The sequence below is a fragment of the Pelodiscus sinensis genome, chromosome 4 (genome assembly GCF_049634645.1).
Source record: "Pelodiscus sinensis isolate JC-2024 chromosome 4, ASM4963464v1, whole genome shotgun sequence".
Taxonomy (NCBI): Eukaryota; Metazoa; Chordata; order Testudines; family Trionychidae; genus Pelodiscus; species Pelodiscus sinensis.
This window is the reverse complement of record NC_134714.1, coordinates 70307010-70328099: the sequence shown is the minus strand read 5'-3', so window position 1 is coordinate 70328099 and position 21090 is coordinate 70307010. Positions and strand designations below refer to the sequence as shown.

The 21090-nt window shown below is 42.4% G+C and overlaps 1 protein-coding gene across 6 annotated transcripts in view; it reads left to right on the top strand.

The window, feature by feature from the left end:
• Window positions 1-21090, top strand: part of SMOC1 (SPARC related modular calcium binding 1) — a 180652-nt gene that overhangs the window by 124929 nt on the left and 34633 nt on the right. For 4 of the 6 annotated variants that reach the window (XM_075927321.1, XM_075927320.1, XM_075927323.1 and 1 more), the window contains 2 exons: window positions 853-942; window positions 5027-5107. In XM_075927321.1, the coding sequence (XP_075783436.1) occupies window positions 853-942; window positions 5027-5107 (171 nt within the window). The remainder of the gene's footprint in view (window positions 1-852; window positions 943-5026; window positions 5108-21090) is intronic. The other 2 variants (XM_075927322.1, XM_075927324.1) reach the window with 1 other exon arrangement.

The window sequence follows — 21090 nt, the reverse complement described above, 5'->3', positions numbered from 1 at the left end:
TTCAGTATAACTCAGTGTTTTTGCTTTATGTCCTCCTCTACAACCACATATGCTGTATTTTAAGGCCATGTAGAGATGGAGCCAGAAAGGGATAAAAAATTCAAACACTGCATACCTTTGAAAGGGTAAACTTTCAACCAGAATCCAAACTTAACTATCAATGCCTGTCTACACAATGTAACCAGCAGCTAATCTTTTGCCTATGTTGCCGCGGTAGTGTTGTGTGTGTGGATTTAATTGTTTGGTTTACGATTTTAAAAGGGAAAGACTCCACTCTTGTTGCCAGCAGACATTGGAGCATGATGTATCAGGGAAAGCTAATGTCAGAAGTTTTTCTTCCTATCTTTCTATCTCTTATCACATTGGAGAGAGAGGGCAGCTTGACATTACCAGTGTAAGAAATAATTCACAGCCCTTTTCTAACAGCGCTTCAGTGACTGGTGATGCCAGGCGCCATGTGGGTAAGTTTCAGAAGATGAGTTCTTTTAGTAAAGATGCTAATGGGAAAGACGTGAGTCCATTAATTCCCCATTCCCTGGTATCACAGGATACCAATTGTGTGAGAGGAAGCCCACCTGATACCAAAAGATATCAATGCATCAAAGAGAAGGGGAAAATACCTGTGGTTCATGTCAGTGTTACGGGGAGGGAGGAATTCTCTCAAATTTCAAGATAGTGATCACTGAATGTTTACTGTATACTGCAACATTCCACTAATATCCAAGTAAACTCTGAAACATTATTTTGTCTTGTCTGTCTGTCTCTTCTCTCCTGGACTTGGCCGGGCCATGTACAAATCCCAACCATTCAACTGTACTGGAGAGTAGATAGTATTTACCTCAATAATGGTAGTTTCTTTTCGGTTCTTTTTAACTCTCAATTCAGATGATGGTTCGAAGCCCACGCCCACTATGGAGACCCAGCCTATTTTTGATGGTGAAGGTAAGAGCCTCCCTTTCATACATATTTTTTCTCCCTCCCTTACATTTATTGTTCTTCAAACTCTGATATTAACCTACAAAGCAGTAACACCCTGAACCTTATAAGTTGTCTACAGTTCAGAATGCCCTTGGTCATCCAGTTGGATGGATCTTTTGGATAACCTCAAAGAGGAAGGTATCATGGCTAAAAAATGCTCGCTGAGTCACAATGGTGGCTTTGTATGTCCCATCCTTCCTCCTGCTCTGTGGTATCAGTGCAGGGACTTTCATAACTTCTGCAAAGCACAGCAGCTTCCCCAAAGGGAGGAAAAGACTGACCTGCAGTCTGCAATATTGAGTTGGAGGAAAAATGTTGGGAACTTTATTGCTTGCCTTCAGTGATGCTCTTTCTATTAAGTAAATGAAATCAGCGTTCAGGGCCCACCTAATCTATGGACTACCGACACAATTTACTTTTTCAGATGTTCTGATTCAGTGACTTTTGAGGAACTGTTGTCTCAATTCATTGGAATCCTTAAAATGAAATTACTGTGATCATTCATAATTAGAGGTGGGCCAAGGCCAAAGCCAAAGCCTTCAGCATGAACCATTAGAATTTCCTGGCCAGGGAAGAGATGCAGATTTTAATGCTGTCCCTAAGATTTTAAGATGGAGTTGAAATTAAAAATAGAAGGGATTTGGCAAGAACAGGTGGTATAGTGGGTAACTTCCCTCCCTGCCTTCATCTCATATGAATAAATGATTGTGGTAGGTTTTACATTTTGGTGGGTTTTTTTTTTACTACATTAAGCTTTTGTAATAGCAAGTGATTGCAGTTCCATCACTTCCATTTGGATGGGCCTAGCTTTTATAAAATTCTTTGTACCAGCTTTAAAAAACAAAAAAGATACTTAGCCCAAAATACTGCATTCCCACATAAACAAAACAGAGGAAACAAAAACCTAGTTGTCAAGTCTCCTGTTTACATAAAAAGACCCTGTTCCTTCTAGCAGTCCTCTGGTATTGTATTAAATTGCTCTTTCTAATAACAGCATGCTGCTGATGTTTCAGCTTACCCCAAGATAGTGGTAGTGAATGCAGAAAGAAAAGGTGAACTTAACTACAGGAATAATTACCAAACAATGCACTATATTAGTCTGTGGAAGCCCTGTCAGAAGCTTGTTCAGGGAATGATGAAAGTCCCCAGCACTTAGATCATTCAGATAAAGCACCAGACTATGCTGCAGAGACAGTCCCGCCCTGGCCACCCAGAGGACATGTAGGGCTCATCTAGACTATGTGGAAGAGTCGAAAGAGGATATGCAAATCCTGCGGGAATTTACATATCTTCTGACTGCACTTTTGAAAGCAGAGCTTTCGAAAGTGAAAGTAGTTTAGACGCAGCTTTTTCGGTGAATCCGCCCCCCATTTGTTGAAAAGCTGCTCTTCCTCAAAACATTAAGTTTAAACGGCTTTTCAAAAAAGGGGGAGGGGGAGTTGTCAAAAAAAAATGCATCTAAACTACTTTCACTTTCGAAAGCTCTGCTTTCAAAAGTGGGATCAGAAGAAGATATGTAAATTTCTGCAAATTCCTCTTTCGTCTGTTCTGCGTAGTCTAGATACGCCCATAGAGCCTAACAGCTCTTATCTGCCTCTTCTGTGTAAGACACTTTGAAATCTCCAAACTTTGGTCATTCAAAGGACCCTTCATTCTGCACTGAGACTGTAGGTGAAACCAAGTGGAAAATGGGCCACAGTAAGTTTGTATGGCATAATGAGGGACTATGTACCTACCTGCTATGCTTTATGTTGTGTTTTTTTTTATGGCGAATCTTTCAATATGTCATGCAGTCACTTTTTCCCCCCCCCCGTACCCTGCATGTCTCTTGTAACAGAAGGGGTCAGATTTTAGGCCTTCTGTTAACTTGAGCAGCATTCCTTTTGACCCAGTGGAGAGGCAGCGTGAGACTGGGAATCATCCAAGTTCTGGTTCTGGCTGACTCTGTGTGACCTCAGCTAAGTTACTTTATCTCTCTGTCAGTTTGCCCCACTGGGAAACAGGGATAAGTAAGACTTATTACGTTGTCATCTCCCATCAGAGTCTCAAACTAATGACGTGACCGAGAAGGTCAAATCATTGTTGTGATCTATTCATTATGGCTGGGGTCTCGAAGATGAAAGTTACATGTATAGATCCCACTGAATTTCAGTAGGATTTGTTTGCTTACCTTCTTTAGGCTCTTCTTGAAAATCTCACCCTATGTATACAGAATCAGTGAACACCTCTAGCCCAGAAATGGGGTCTTAGTAAATCCTCTGTTAGACCTACGCTACTGCCATGGAGGCCTTGGGGCTGCACAAGTGTCACCATGAGCACTGTGGTTGCAGGAGTGGAAGTAAGGGAGTTAAGTTTGCCTTTAGGCATTTTATTACTCAGATGGCATGCAAAAAGGAAAACTCCTTTTGAGTATCGCATTGGGTTTTGGGATGTCAGAGAGTTAAAATGAAAGCTGACTTGATGTTTAGAGTTTGAAATGCTCTGCTTTTTCCATGAAATCTGTTTGAAAACAGTTTCTTCTTTAGCAAGATACAAACCGCAAAACCTGGCAGCAAAACCCTGAAGCTCTAAATTACTGTTACAATGTTGTAACTTTTTTAAAATTAACATTTCCACATATTCTTTAAAGGGGAAAAATCTTACTTGGAAATAGTCCCTTAAATGGCATCAATTATCTTTGTTAGGGAAAATGGAAAGGTCAGCTTTAGATGGTAGCTCTTGGGTTATGTTTGAGGCCAGGTTTTTTTTTTTCCAAATGTGGTTATAACCCAAAGTGCTAGGCTTTCTTGGAAGCCTAATCACTGTACATAGGTGTCTGAATGAGAGCAGAACTTCTGTTTTGTTTTTTGTTTTGTTTTAAGGGACACCACTTGTGGAAGTAGAACATTCCTGGAAACTTTGCCCTTAAATTTGACTCACTCTCAAGTCAAACTGTATCAAAGGGACAAGGAGAAAAGAATAAACAAAGATGAGACCCTGATTTGGGAAGGCTGGGGCAGATAACTAAGTTCCTCTATTCTCCTTTTACAAGCAAACCCTCCTATGATTGCTGTATCTGAGAGAGAAATGTCTCCCCTCCTAACCTTTCACTTTGTTTACTTTGTATATTTGGTGCCCTTATTTTTTATTCTTAGTTTGTTATATATGGTCCATCAGCTTCTTCCTTGATGGACAGACCTGTATAAATGCCAATAGGGAAACAGAAAAACCCTTGTAAAATGTTTTATATTAAAAATAAATAAATCTGACCCTACTATTTAAAAATATTTCAGTTTTCAATAGAGAATGCTTTAGTTAGTTTTTAAAAAGTTACTTTTAGAGATTACTTAAACCAAGCATCAATTACTTTGCTCAGCCTTGATTTGAATATCTCTGTTAAGCAACCAGTTTCAGTCCCTTGAGGGGTTGCATATGGCAGGGCTTGCTGTACTTTGAACTTGAACAGTATAACATGTTTCATCCAAGGATCTCTAAGCACTTTCTAAAATGCACTATCTGTATGTGTTTTGGTTTAGTGCATCAGATGCATGTCCTTTAAGTAGATTCATTTCTTTAACATGCTTTCTTTTAAGTGCTTCTAGTAGTTCTCTTTATTTATCTATTTGCTTTTGTATTTTAAAAGGGAATTGTCAAAGAGGGTGATTGAGTTGCTCGCTAGGATCTAAGTAATGTTTATGTTTCTGATTTAAAACTATTTTGTTGAATATCATGCATCTGTTAGTAGAAAACATAGCTTGCAGTTTCACACAAATTAATCTGTACTTTTTCTGAGATAGGGCTGAAGAGTATGAGTCAAAATACTGTGGGTTAGGGGAAAGGAAAGAAAAACAGATGTAATACATGAAAAGAGAGGAAGATGTTGTGTGTGTGCCTGTGGTGGGAGATAGGCAAAGGTCCAGACCACACAAAATGCACAAAAGAACTCTCTGGTGGACATGTCAAACCCCAAGAACTAGAATGGACTAGTCAGAATATCTCCATCTCCATCATGCACCCTCCCCACTAGTGGAACCAACATGTTTGTTAAGTCTTTCTCATTGTCTTTCAGAAATCACAGCTCCCACACTTTGGATCAAGCACTTGGTTATCAAAGATTCCAAACTGAACAGCTCCAGTATAAGAAATTCAGGTAAAGCCTACTTCAAAAATTTGGTAGTTAACTAAGCAGCATGGTCACTTTTTTCTCTAGGATGTCTCACTTCATACTTCCCCTGCTGCAGCTACAAGGGAAATCCAGGCAACAAGAGAGGGTCTCTTCGCTTTATACTAGGCATATGCTGCGGAGAGTTTACAGTCCCTAAAACAGGAACTTGGGATACTAAGGGAAATTTTGGATTTCTTCCCCCTTTGCTTTGTACCAGACTGTCAGGCTTCATTCCACTCCCATGCTCTTTCATTAACCATTTTTTACAACTCCATGAGCTAACACTTTCCTGAGAGCATCCTTATTGCGCTCCATGTGGTTCCCAAGAAACTGAGATTGTTGCTGAACTTGGGCTCCAGTCTAAGTAGCTATGATCACCCAATGCATCTGAAATGGTATTTTGGATAAGTGGGCAACAGTGACTCTTAGGTGGGGTTTCCTTGGTGGACTTTGCAATAGACATGAGCTGTACATGAGTGAAGAGAGAGTTATTGCTTTGTGTAGCAGGCTGGGAGGAAGCTCCACATGTGAAAAACGGCCCAGAAGAATGACAGAGAGAGATGTGAAAAGGTCACCGGGATCAGGGAGGTAAGAGGCTCAGATGGAACAAAGAACAAAAGGTGGAGGAGGCAGAAATGAGAACAGAGATGTAAGTCAGCGTGGCAGTACCCAGGGCTGTGAAGCACTTTGCTACCATCTGCCCTTAGCGTGAAGAAGCTTTGTCTGTATCTGCTGGCTGTCCGCGCACTCACTGCTACAGACAACAAGCACTCCCCTCTCAGCTAATGCCAGCTGTGCTGGCCCTCTGCACTTAGGCTACGTCACAAAGGAACAGTGAATCTCATCTTATCAATTTCATCATTCCACTTAACATGCAACACCTAACCATGCTTTTCATTGAGCTATCTAAGTTTAACAAAGAGCAAAGATTGAAATAATAGCAGCTAGGTAAAGCATTGGAAGTAATTGATTACATGTAAAATAAAATCACAATGCTCTTTATAGATTTTAATGCTTAATCAACAAGATCTTTTCCTAATGAATTTGAGCTCAGCCATATTCTTCTCCCCATGTTCAGTAAAAAGGGTGACTGTGAGCCTCCCAAACAAACTGACAGCTTGTCTCCCAGATGAAGGATAGTTGGGTGTCCCACTGCATTCTTCTCATATGCCAGACTCATTCTTTGATCTTGGTCATAAACAGGACACACTCACGTGTGTGTGTGTGTGTGTGTGTGTGCGCTTTTTTTCTGTAGCTTTTATGAACTCTTGTCAAAGTCAGTCTCCGTTAGCTGTTAGTTCCCTGTGCAAATGCACTTACATTATAAGACCCAATGGTCAAGCTGGGAGAGAGATGTCTACTGCCTCCTGCCTGAGCAGAGTGTTTGTCATCTTCAGGTGACCTGTCTTAATTTATCTTAAGAATGTAGTTTTAACTGTAGATTCATAACTCTGTCACTGTCATCCATGTATATGTCTCCCAATGGTTAGGACGGCCAGTGTATGCTGCTGGTAGAGCCCTCACATGCCGCCCTTTGGCACACTGTGGTGGAGATCCCAGGCCAGGGGATCCCTGTAAATCCTTGTGCACCACTTGTGTGCTCTGCCAGTTGGCACTAAGAAGACCTAAGTGAGCAGAAGTGTGAGAATGGAAAGCTGGAACTTGAGGCAGGGAGTGAGATCTGAGCAGTGGGTGAAGGTGATAGTTTGATCTGCTGAATATTTTGGCTAGGGTTGAGGGAAATTATATGGGAATTGGGAAGTGCGACAGGAGGAGGCTGCTAGGAGATGACCAAGATACTGATTTAACATTTGACAAATAGCTACAGTTTGAACCTCTGTGGTCAGGGACTCTCTGGCCCAGCAAAATCTATCGTCTGGCAGGACCGGCGAGCCCTGGCCACAGAGGTTGTCAGCAGCTGGGAGCTCAGCCGGCAGGCATCCTGGAGGGCCAGTGGCTTGGGGGCAGGGAGCATGGCCAGCATCCAGAGCAGAGCTGGGAGGGGAGCCCTGCCTCAAGGGACGTGGAGCCATCACCAGACGGGGTCAGGGAAGCCCCTTTGGCTAGAGGCGCAGAGCCACCACCTACCAGAGACAGGGAGCGCCTGCAGCTTGGAGCACTGAGATGCTCCTGGCCAGGGGAAGGGAGCCCCACTGGCTAGAGTGGGGTGGCATCTGGGAGTGGAGCTCCTGCTAGTGGCTGGGGACAGTGCACCAGGCAGGCCAGTGATCAGGCAGGGAGCCCCAGGAGAGCCCAAGGCCTGATCTCCTCTTGTCTGGCAAACTCCCTCCTTTGGGACCACTCATGTCCTGATGGTGCCTCTTCCCAGTCTCAAATTGAGAGTGATATGGAGCTAAAGTGAAAAAATAAAGTAAGCTTAATTAGGTAATGTAGCTAAAGTAAGCTAGAATCAGAATCCTGACTCTTTTGGGTGCCTTCATGGCAGCGGGTTCCTCATGGGACCACCGTAGAAGGCCATTCAAAAACTTCAACTGGTGTAGAAGTGTTGGCCATCTGGCTTAGACAGTGTTTTAAATGCAGAGGAAACCACATCTGTGCTCCATGGACTTCACTGGCTACCAATTTATATCTGGTGCTATCCAAAGCGGTGGTTTTGCTATTTACAGCCTTATCTGATTTTGGATCTGTGTATTTTAACAACCTCCTGTTTCCTGGTATCTGTGATCAAATGAAAGACTCTTGCTTCCAGTTCCCAGATCTGAATTTGGGAGGGAGAAAGTTAAAAAATGGGGTATCCTCTGTAAGGAAGGAGGTGGTGGTCTTTGATTCTAGAATATGTCTACCACTCTTGCTTAGCCCTGTAGGTCATTTGACCTTCCCGGCATGCTGCAAGTGCTGTCTGTTCACGCTTTCCCTGAGGAGATGGCTGTATATAAGAGGGAGTGTTGCTTGAGAAGGAGTTCCTTTGTCAGCTTATGCTAGGTCCATTTCATTCTTACTTGGTGATTTTTTTTTAATGACTATAAATGAACTCGGAGATTGTAATGGGAGAAATTACACACATTACTAATCCAATAAATTCAGATGGAGAATTTCAAATGAATACCAAAAAGACACCTACCACAGCAAAATAAAATGAGTTGTTAAAAAAAAATCTCAGGGAGCACAATTGATTGCCCTCCATATGATGTCCTTGCCACCCTATTGAAGTATATAATACATTGTAAAAGGGGAAAGTTGCTAATTCTAGACTCAGTTTTTCATACTGCCACACAAACCTGCAGTCATGTTTGTTGCAGTGAATTACTGACCTCAGGAAAGTCTAGATCATGGAAGAGGTTACTGAACAGATGACACATTCCTTTTCCCTCCCTGTTGTTTTTCATGGTATTTTTTACTCTGGATCTTTGTCTCCCATTGAAGGACAGGGACATGCACTTGGAAGCTATGGAAGGAAAGCACTATATGGCTGTGTCTAGACTGCATCCCTTTTTCGTAAAAGGGATGCAAATTAGACATATCGCAATTGCAAATGAAGCAGGGATTTAAATCTCCCCCGCTTCATTAGCATAAAAATGGCTGCTGCTTTTTTTCGGCACGGAGCTTATTTTAAGAGGGATAAGGGATCTTTCGGAAAAGGCTTTATTTTCCGAAAGATCCGCATCTAGACTGGCGCTTTTTTCCGGCAAAGCTCCATGCCGAAAAAAAGTGGCAGCCATTTTTATGCTAATGAAGCGGGGGAGATTTAAATCCCCGCTTCATTAGCAATTGTGATATGTCTAATTTGCATCCCTTTTACGAAAAAGGGATGCAATCTAGACGTAGCCTGTATGAACTAAGGCTTAACAAGGAGCACTTTTGAAAATATGATGAATGGTAATTGCTTCCATTATTTGGAATGCCTGGGATGAGGTATTTATTTATCTTAAATCAGGCATCCAAAATTAGTGGATGCTTTTGATAACTTAACCGACAGCAGTTTTAAATCTCATTACGCAGAATGTTTTTTGTTGTATTTTTTGTTTTCAACAGTTCACGGTAAGTTTTTCTGCCAGTTTTTCTTTGCATTTGCGTGGCTGTATTGCTTCTGGGCCCAAAGCTTCTCAAATTAAGACAACATAAGAATTTACCTACCCTGTCTCTGCATTTTAATGGACTCATTGAAATTAGGGGTGGAAAACTTTCTTGGGTGACTACTCTCTGCCCCCTTTACAGCATCTAATGTTTTCTATTGTAATTTAAATGCTTCCAGCAATAAAGCTCCCATCGCTTCCTGTGGGAGATTCTTCCCTTCTCTGGCTACATCTACATTACGAGGTAGGGGTGTGGTTCCCAGGTCACATAGATGCACTCGGGCTAGCTCACATCTAAGCTAGTACATTTAAAAATAGTACTATAAACTGAGGTAGCAGTGGCAGCAGCAGCATAAGATTAGTCACCCCAAGTATGTACCCACAAGGTTCAGGTAGGTTTATACTTGAAGCAGCAAGCATAGGCTTCTGCTGCTGCCCATGATACTGTGTCTGCCTTACTATTTTAGCATTCTTGTGTAACCCATGCCTGCTGGGTTTGGTGCTCTGTCTCCTTCTAGACTACTTAGAGATTAATGAGTCTGCTACAGTCTTAGAGAAGAGGCATTTGGCTCTTAGCTCATGCATTAGTGGCTCATATGTTATACTTCAGAGGTCTGAGGTTCAATCCCACCTGCCAACAACCAGGGTTTTTTTGGTGTTACACTAACTCAGATGAGAGCTAGTATGAATGCCTAAGTGAGCTGGGAATCTCACCCGACTTGTAGGGTAGACAACACAGCTTCTAATGGAACTTATTCTCCAGATGTCTAGCCTACATTTCTTGTCTCTGTTTCTTCTCATTACTCCAGGTACTCCCTCTTTATACCAGCCTAAATCAGCCTTTCATGCCTTCATCTTCACATTCTTCAAATGCCTTTACTTAATTCACATGTTCCCCATAATAATATTTTGGCCACAACTTCAATTGTGAACAAGGCTTAAGCAAATACCACTTTCACAGGATGTGTGAGTCATTCCAGTCTGCACTGGCATTGGCCATCCTGGAAACAGGACTTTGTGGCCACATTCATCACGATAGGAACATAAGAATCACCAGATTAGATCAGGGGTTCATATAGTTTGGTGTCCTGTCTTTGGCCAATATCAAATGTTTCAGAGGAAGCTGTTAGAATCTCCAATAAATTGCTGACTTTCTTTTTAACTTCCATTTGTTATGTGGGGGATGAACCGCAAAACTGGGTACTCATAAAAGCAATAGAAATTCAGTTATTATTTTCCTCAAGACAAACAAACCACTTTCATTAGCACCTTCCCACCTTGTGACTCGGTTAACAAATCCCCAAATACAGTAGCCTAGCCTCTCAAGTTTTGTTCTGCTTCTGGACCTGTAACTGAGTAGTCGACAGCACGTTCTTTCTGCTTCCTTTTGTTTTCTTGTATACTACAGATATAACACTTTCATATCATATGTAGCACTTTACCATAATTAACTAATCCTCCTCCTATTCAAACCAAGTGAATTGGTATTACTCCACTTCCATAAAAATGGAAACTTAGGTACAGAAAGATGAGTATGTGGCCAGAGGTAAAATAAGGAGTCAGTGGCTAAATCAGGATTGGGCTTTGGGACTACTATCTGACTCCCAGATAGATCCACCAGACCCCACAGTCTCTCAGTTACATGCTCCACATATACTTGCCATTTCCATTTCTTACTACCACTGCAGCAAAATGTGTAAATGGGCTTTTAAACCACTTGCTGTGATTTTAAAATATAGATAGATGGCAGCTGCTCTTGCACTGCTTGCTCACCCACACTTTATAATCTTTGATATTTTATAGTGAAGACTCTTGCTGTTTTATTAAAAATCTTATTCTGGGGCAATTCTTGAAAACTCATCTCATTTTCAATAAAATAAATCCAGTAGTTGTCCTTTTGTAGCCAAACTATCCTGACAACCTTTAAGAAAACCACAGGGTGATGTAATGAGCTCATGCATGGAAAAATAAACTGCTCTAGGAAAACCAGCAGTGGTAGTCTCAAGTAAATACTGTGCAATCACCAGGGTTTTTAACATGACGTTACTTGAAAGGAAGAATGAGTAATATATTAAGGTTAGCTGCTAAAGACAGGTGTGTGTTTTTTGAATCTTGCTGTTCATTTCTCAATTCTGTTCCTTGGATGGGTGCCATTCCCTGTAGGTTTTCCTTTTCTACTCTGGCACCCAGAGGCCATCTGTGCTCTTTACTACTGCTTTCCACTGAGACAATTTTTTGCTTTTTGAAACACTTCTAACACAGAGCAAAGCTATAAATGAGCTATGAAAAAATAAACGTACAGAAACCAGAATAGTATAATGCATGTGTTTTAAAAATTAATTTACCTCAGAGTATCTTGCGTGGAGGCACAACATCGTGAAGCAGCATGAAATCCAGGTGGCCGATGTTTAAGGGAGCAAAATCAGTAGAGACCCCACAAGGGGATATTGAACCCCCATGTGCACCATGGAGATCTTCCAAGTTGGTCTCCACAGATCTTCATGGTGAGGTGCAATGTGGTTGCATCATGTGCATAGCTGGAGGTTGGGTTTTATAAAGTTCATCTCCAACTGTCCAGAAATCTGCTTAAGGAGTGGAACAGGGAGCCATGTCTACTAGTCCTTGGGGTGATGAATCAGTTTCCCCAGTCCCATCCCCCATATGCACATTGTAGCCCTTTCCCCCTTGGCTTTGTTTGTGCCACTTGCTAGGCTGTGTGCACCTGCTTGTTACAACAGAGGATATGTTTACACAGCAGTGGGGAGGTGCACTTCCCAGCTTTGATAGACACATGCGCTAGTTAAGTTCAAGCTAGCACAAAAAAAGTCAGTGTGACCACAGTGATCATTGGTGGCAGCCTGAGCTAGCAGTTTAAGTATAACGTCTTCTGGCCCCGGGTACATATCAAGAAACTGGCCTGAGACACCACCAATGCCATAGCAGCCCCACTGCTATTTTAGGTGTTAGCTAGCATGTGCACATCTATCCATGCTAGGATTTACATCTCCCCACTGGTGTATAGACATAACCTAAGAGCTAACAGCCTTCTTCACTTATCTATCACCTTGTTGCACGCCTTACTTGAGCACACAGGACAGTGAGAATTCTCAAGAAGTAGATGTAGATACATGTGTACATGCTTAACCAGACAATTCTTGGTCACTGTAACAGGATGGCAAACTAAGTCCCTCTGTGCAAACACAGGACTCTTCTGTTGAGTCACTTGGACCTCAGATGCCATAGCTTTGCATTAAGAATTAGTATGATTACTGCTGAGCCATAATGGCAGGTGAGTCCAATCAGGATATAAAAGGCCTGGGACAGAGGAGAGACTGGAGAGAAATGCTAGGCACTATCGAGAGTGAAGAGAAGTTTAGACTGAAGTTTGTTGACTGTCTTGTTACCAATAAAACCAACTCCCAGGAATGTGGTAGGCCTACACCTTAACTCAAGGTCTATATGCAGTGTTAAGGACAGGGAGACATTGAACTCTTTCAATTTGTTGGTTGAGCTAATTAGCATGTGCTGTCAGAAGTAAATTTTTTCATGTCCTGGTGGCCTAAAGTTGCAGGAAGCACCAGGTGGGAGTAGATAGGTATATTCCTGCTAGTTTTGGTGCTATTAGCGTCTGAGGGCCGAAAGGAAAGGGTATAACCTGGCTTTCTCATCAGGTTTTAGTCATCCCCCAGCCAAGATGCTGTTCCCCATGTGACTCATGGAACTTTCCACCTTCCTCCATCCCACTGTCTGAGAGGACCTTTGAGTCCAGCTGCCTCTGTTGGGCCCAGCTTTTACTGCCCTCTTGCCTCTCGCTCCCACTCCATTACTGCTAGACTGGCGCTGGCTGCTTTTGTCTCAAACATGTTACTCTTCTCTGTCAGTCATAGTGAATTTACCACACCACTGTACAGTGGATTATAGAACACCCCAGACTGTGCCCTCAGTCGTCGGCTGGTATTTGGCACAAAGTCCATGGACTGACAGCACATTCGAGCATCGCGCAAGCATCACTAGGCCTCACAGACAAGGGAGAGGGCATCAGCCAGAGATGTAGACAATATAACTAGACAGAGCTCCTTTTAGTGAAACCAAAACAAGATTGGCTAGAACCAAGAGAATCTATGTAAACACAGGAGATGTGCTCTCTCTGTGCCCCCTGTCCTTTTTGTGTTGTTTCCAAGCCTCTGACTCTTCTTGGCATGTGTATGGGACTGTTCCAACATGACTGGTCCCTGAGGGCTTAAAAGGGAGAGAGAACAAAGCTCAGTTCTCACCCCAGGAAAGGGCTCTGATTGATAGAGGGAACAGATGGCTGGAGACCTTGTGGCCATACTATTATGTATCCATCAAATGTCTTTTCCTGGCTGCAATCCCACGTCTTGAATCCATGCCTCCCCATACACTATTTTCCCAATATGCCAGAAGTGTTGAACTACAACACCCAAGTTAAGTTAACCCTCTCCCCAGTGCCGTTGGGTACCCTCTTTGTGCTTTCTTCTATAGTCAACATTTCCATTTGGCCTTTGTTGGGTGTCGAGCCAGCAACTTATACTAAGCAGCCAGCACCGAGGAGAAACCTTCATTGGTATAAAAATTCACCAATGTAAAGTCACTCAGTTACAAGCAGGATTGATTTTGTATCACTCATTTTAATCATGGTTTTAATCATTGATTTATTTTGTGTGTTGCATATGTACTTATAGTTATTTTCTTTAAAAAATATTGATTTTTCCCCTCACCTGGTTAGTAGCTGTAAAAATGTTGCTTTAAAACTAAATACAGCCTATACATGAAATGCAGCGCTTCTTTTTGTTAACCAGGAGGATTTACTATATTTAGACTTGTTTAAGAAATTATATTGCTATACTTACATTTATTCAGATTATTTTTTATTTTAGAAAATGGTGAATGAAGCATTTCATATTTACTAGGTTAATTTTCTATTCATGATTTGTCTTGAGTGACATTTAGATGGAAATTGGAATATGCGCATCATAGCATTTTTTTATTAGTTAAATGTGCTGGTACAATCCTTTTTTGTTTGTTTATCAAAACAAGTTTTGAGAAGGATAGGAAGGGTCATATTGGGTCAGACCAATGATCCATCTTAGACCAGTATTCTCCCTTCCAGCCACGGCCAATGTCAGATACCTCAGGAGCGAAGAATGAACAGAACAGGGTAATTTATCGAGTGATCCACTCCCTGCTTCTGTGTCAGAACATGGAGTTATACCCCTGCCCATCTTGGCTAATAGTCCTCAATGAACCTATTCTCCAGGAATTTATCAAATTCTTTTGTGAACCAAGTTATACTTTGGGCTTTCACAGCATCTCCCTGCAATGAGTTCCACAGATTGATTATGTATTTTGTGAAGAAGTACTTCCTTAGGTTTGTTTTATACCTGCTGATTTTAAAAATACATGTTTTTTTTTTTTAAATCCTTGATTTACTTTTATCCAGATTACTTAATTTTCATGATGAATCAATGGTGATTCCTGCTGAATTGCTGCCTTGCAGGCCAGTTAAGCAGTTGTACTAGTTATGATCCTTCACTAGTATAGTGTGTTTGTGAATGTACGTGTGCACGTACATGCAGCTCCCCTTCTGGCTGTGCATACTCCTCTCTCGTATTACAGCTGCAGTCCAGTCACATCTTCTTTTCTTGGCTTTTGCCAGAGGGATTCAGACTCCATCACTTACCTAGAGGCTATTTAAAAGTTAGTTGGCAGATATATCACTAGCAAGTATGATATTTCAGCAGAGCTGAAGTGTCTGAGATGAGGGGGATGAATCGGGGAGGAGGAAGGGAGGAGGGCACTGGAAGAGTCTAGAGACAGGACCCTTCCCAGCCAGCCAGTCAGCACAGAAAGACATAAATAATGTGCCATTAGGGAGCAGTTAATCCACTTTATGAAAAGGTGCAAAGTATACAAGTGGGAAAAATAACAAAGTATAATAATCAGTTTGCAATCCTAGGTGCTAAACTATATGCAGCTGGCAAATAAATGAAGCACCCCTTAGTGCTCTGTGATAAATCATTCCCAAAGAAAGAAAACAAATTACTCTATGCACAGTCATAACTGCTACCTCCACAGCTGCCTGTTAAGGAAAATCGGCTGGGGTGGGGGTGGGCAGAAGAGAGGTATAGCCAGGAGTCAGAGCAAAGCTCTTTGCTAAACCCCCACAGATTTCCTTTTAGGGTTAAAATAAAAAACAAGAGGGTCAAATTCTTCTCTTGAAGAACTTCTGCTGAGGCCAGGAGACTATACCAGGGATATTTTTGGCCCATGGAGAGAGAGGGACGGGAGAGAAGTGAATTTGGCATTACAAAGGCTACTTTATATTGCAGGGATTCTGTGAAACTGCAGGGAGAATTCCCTCAGTAGTGACAAAAAGGCACATGTATATGCCTATGGGATGCTGTTCCCACCCTGCATGGCACTCATGCACTAGTTTGCCCTCCACATTCGTGCCCTGGTCTATGTGTAGCCATGTGCCAAAGGTGGCTATCGTAGTGGGCAGCCAAATCATGCTTAATGTAAATTAGCCTGCCACAGTTTAAAACTGTCTCACATATAGCACCCTACATATAGTCCCTTATCCCCAGTACTATTGGGGAAAATGTTCTTGCATAGTTCAGCCATCAGAGGCAAGTGACTTTCCTCAACAGTAGTTCCTGATGCTAACAAAAAGTGGTGGTGGGCCAGGAGAGGCAGAAGGGGGAGGGAGGCTGATTTGATCAGAGGTTCCCTTGGGGCTTCACCTGGTGTGCTGATCATACCATTGAGCCCACTTTCCTGCCCCCTGGGCAATCCATCACCTTGACCTGCTGAGCCAGAAGCTCTGGTCTCCCCCAGCCAAGGCACAGAGTTAGGGTAGCAGCCTTCCTGCTGAGCAATATAGATGCTGAACCAGCTTAGCTCTGGAAGGAATCAGTTATAAGGACTTCACAGCATCCAGGAGCACAGCCTTTAAAAGGGACCAACACCCCAATGAATCTCTTTCTTCATGTAAAAGAAAGCTCATAAGGTTGCTCTCTTTATCCATGAAAGAGAGATGCACAGCTGTCACTTCCCTCCCAGGTAACAATTATTTACATTAGGTTTGGTATTAATCAAAAGTATTTTTATTAAGTATAAAAAGTAGGGTTTAAGTGATTGCAAGTGAAAACAGATCTAAACAAGCTACTAATCTAAAATAAACAAAACACACCAGCGAATCCCAATACATTCAGAGAGATCATTATAGATCATAATTCTCACCATAGTCCTTATTCCAGGTGAAGTCCTTCAAGACCCAGCTGATGTTTTCTCTGGGTCTAAGAGCTTCATGTGTCCTTAGAGCTCCTTGTTTTCAGGTTTCTTCTTGTGTATCCTCTTAGGGTGGGCAAGGCAGTTTCAAAAGCCAGCTGAGGACGATTGTTGATTGCTTCCCATTCTTTAAATAGAATTTCCCCAGAGCAGGAATCCTTTGTTTAACATGTTACCTCATCCCAATGGAAAATACCAGATTCAAGATGGATTCTGGCACCAAGTAGTTTGGTCACATGCCATTGTTGGACTAACCATAGTTTGGAGTTTGAGGTAAAATGAAGCCATTGGCTCTCGCTAGAAATTCTAGATTAATGAGCAGGTTTCCACTTAATATTTCTAATGTCACGTACAAGAATAATACATGCACACAAATAGAATATATACATTCAAGGGGTCACAGGCTTTTGAGTGATAGGTTACTTGATTTGTGTTGCTTAAAGCATATTCAAGTTATGCATATTCATATTTAAAAAACTATTTCTATGAAAACATGGGGATGTAGTGTCATCTTCCATGGTTATTGAATGGCTGGGGTGGAAATATACACATTGTTATAGTCAGGTAGGGTTTGTCCAATGCTTATTCCTCCTCAGTGGTGCAAAGGAAGAGAAGATAGAATAGTGAAAGCAATGGGGGAGTGAAGAAGTGGGTTCAGCTGTAGCCCAGGAGGCAACCAGGAATTACCTATGCCACAAGCTGCCATTTGATGACGAGGAATTTCATAGACAAAAGGGAATGCAGTAATCTGGCTCCCTCCCCAAACAAGAACATCTAAGACGAATTGTTGTTTCCATCCATCTCCTGTTTGACATATCCTCTGAGTAGAGCTGGCCTGAAGCATTGTTCATAGCTGGATTTGGGTACAAGTCTTTTCAGTTCAGAGGGGTTGTCGTTCAGGGTTGTGGTTTGGCCATTTTGGAGCTAATGCTTAGATAACCTGCACTAAGGTGCTCAATGAAAACCAGGCTCTCTGTGAAATTCATACGCAAATTTCCAAAAAGTTTGGGAACTTCAGCAGCCCGGGGGTTGAGTTCAGGCTCTGTCATTGGGGATTTTAGGCTTCCTGAGTAATGGGACTTCAGTGGTCTATGTGGATCTAAGAAAGAGTCTCAATCTCTATGTACCATGAGCTGCTAATCCAATCAAGTCAACAAAATGACACCAAAACAACTTCCAAAGTGATCTAATGAGCTGTAATGTAATCAGGGTCCTGTGTGTAACAGGATTATGTGGCCAGGCAAAATAGTAGCTGTAATTTATCATTTTGCCAGGATGGTGAGCTGCATGCATAAAAATAATGTGGTCATTTTGTCCTCTAGCTCTGACTTGTCTGGCTGCTGTTTTAGAAGGTTTGCAAGGGCTGTGTGACTGCTTGCTCGAGGCAGCCAAAGAGGTTCCAACACTGCCTGCCAGGCTGGAGGGGTAGGCTTGCAGCAATAGGTGGCTGCCATCCAAGTAGAACAGAGCTGTGCTCCTGCAAAATTTAGGAGTGCTGCATAGCAGGACCCTTCCCTAGCAGTGCAGCTGCTAATTCCCACAAAAATAGCACACTGTCCCTTTGCTGTTTAAGAGGCCTGAGTAGCAAGTGCTTCCTTCTGTAAGTCTATCCTTATTCCCAAAATGGTGCTTCATCCCTTCTGCTAACCCCTGTTCCTTGTTGAGGGGACCACAGAGTATATTGAATAGTTTATAATTAGTTAATATTGCAGCATAACTCAATGCAGCTTTGCCACATCAGTAGGGTGTGTGTGTGTGTGTGTGTGTGTGTGTGTGTGTGTGTGTGTGTGTGTGTGTGTGTGTGTGTGTGTGTGTGTGTGTGTGTGTGTGTGTGTGTGTGTGTGTGTGTGTGTGTGTGTGTGTGTGTGTGTGTGTGTGTGTGTGTGTGTAGGGGAATTTCTGAATAATTTAGATCTAATGTGCCACCTGATAAAAGTCACTTGGAAAATCATAAATCAATGGGCAAAATTCTGCAGTGTGCAGTATATACAGCAACTGTTTTCCCTGTTGTCTACTCAGAGATGAACAGTCAAAGCGAGGGCAGTTGAATGTGTGCAGTGGGGACACCTGCAGAGAATATTTCTTTTTTACTTTAAAAAATAAAATAAACCCTGAATGTTCTTCCAGGTGTCCAAAATTGAGACAAGCTGCAGTGGTGGTGCTGCTTAGGAGTAAGAGGTGGGGAGAAATGTATACTATACCCAGGGCCTATATTTGCTCAGCTGGTATTGTGCTTTTAGAGAAAACAGAAGGGGTAGTTTCTGCGCCTCCATTCACATCCCTGCTTTGCACATTGGTGTCCAGTATTTGTTCACCATGCTGGTTTAGCAGGCCTGCCAGCCTGTGTGTGCCAGTACCTCCTGGTTATTTAAAATCCTTCTTTGTGTTTGCAGTAGAAGGGGTGCAAACCTGCAGCAATTCCTGTTGAAATTGCTTCCTGGATAGAATTTTTCTTCCTTCTAATCCATTACTTCTGAGTGTCATAGCTGGACAGAAAGGCACCTGCTGGTCCTGGGGTTCAGTGCTCTAGAAACCACAATGAATATGTTGCTCACTTACATTAAGCCTCCTCAGCACTGCTCTGGCTTGCTCAAAGAGCCTGGATATTCGTGTAATTTACATCATCTTACATTTTAAGGCCCCCTTGATTCTACCCCAACCGTATAAACTGGCCTAAATGCAAATGAGAATCAGACTCAATGAACTAATTGCTTTGAGATGAACAAATGTTATTCCCATTTTATAGATCTAGAAACTGAGGCACAGAGGCCCTTACGTGCTGAAAGCTAGTGAATCAATGGCAGAACTAGTAACAGAAGTGAAGGGTCTTGGCTCTAAGTCTGTGATGTTTCATCCCATCCACCGACAGCTGCTGCACTCTTGTTTAGCTCCCTGTCTTATAGCAGAGTTTGGAATGAAGTGACACTGGCTAGGCAAGATAGCATTTTTTAATTAAAAATTATATTTCTAGCTGGGCTGATCTCATAATTGCATTGTTGATGATGTGCTACCAGGCAAGAGATCAGGGATTGATCCTGCTGTCCATGGGCTAGCAATAGGCTGTGAGCCAAATACCATCTCTACAGAGTGATTCTATAGCTGATCCTCCTGGATTTGTTTGCATTTTAATATGCAGGCTCAAGCAGGACTGCAGGCAGAACTCAGAGGAAACTGCTCATGAGGAAATCCTGGTGCGTCAGCCAGAGAGAAGATGCTGTATGTTGCTTCTACAGCACAGGCATGTTCGCACTTCACAAGGCAGAGCAAAGTGATGCAGTTCTGTAGACTGAATAGCTTGGGTTATGTTGTGAATCAGCTTGTCTCCAAAATGCTTTTCCTTTCAGGCAGCTCATACTGATCTTTGTTGTGTGACCAGAAACAAAGTGTGAAACACTGAGACAAGGGTGGAGAGTAAGGACTGTCCCTATAAAATCATGACACTTTGTCACCCTAAACCAGTCTACTCCCATCCCTCATGGACTCTCATCTGTGTTACTAGGAACTGATGGGTTTGGATCAGTGTCCCTCTAATTTTTTTTTTATATCTGTGGGTGCAATGAATTTTGGTATGTGCACCAATATGGAGATGATGTGCAACACATCACCTCTGTATTTGTGTACATAACACAATTCATTCTGCACATGTATAATCTGGGGCGGGGATGGGACCAATTAGTTCAGAGTGTGGGAGGGGGCTCTGAGTTGAGAAGATGCCTCTCTTTGGCCCCAGCAGGGAGCTGCCACAACCAGGGGAGAGGCATGCTCCTCTGGCCCCAGCAGGGAGCTGCCATGGCAGCTCCATGTGCAGTAACCCTGGGCCCTTGCAGGGGGCTTATTAGGCAGCTGTATGGCCGCACAGCTTAGAGAGAACTTTGGTTTGGATAATAAGGTTGACTGGCACCAGAGCTACCTTAGCAATTAATAATAGAAGACTTCGTATTAGTGCTTTCCTTCGAAGCTCTCAAAGCAATTTCATTGATAAATTTAACTTAAAAGAGGCATGTAAGCAATGGGGAAACTGAGGCATGGATGTCTTCAGTGACTTACTTAACAAATCCAGCAGAGCTAAGAATAAAACTTTAATATCTCCATCAAGTGATTATCCACATACATATTCCACTAAGCTGGGAATGGAACTCTGAATTTTTGGGGGACCTGTGTTCAACCAGTGGACTCAGTGACTGCTTGATTGCTAAATTTCATCAGCTCTTGAGAGAGGATTAAGCAATTACTGTATTGCTTAGATGATTTAACACAGAAAGATTTTGGGAAAGTCTTGGGGGGAGGGGGGTTTAACCACTGAGCAACAACAAATCAATATCTACCCACCAAGCAGGAGTGTAAGCAAGCTTGTAATGTATTCTACTAGTGCTTCTTGACATTTGCTCTTCTCCAGCATTGCCTGGCATAACCAAATCCTGCAGCTCTTTAATAATCATCTGGCTAATTAGACAGTGGATGAGTCCTTTACTTCATCAGTCCACTTCTGTTTCGGTGTGGAGATGGCAGAGCTGTGTCAGACAACATGTCACAAATGCTCTTCTCTCAATGTGAGACAGCAAGAGACCTTTTGGGAATGTGATGATGTAGTTCTCAAAAAGAGCATTGCCAGGGAAAATTTCT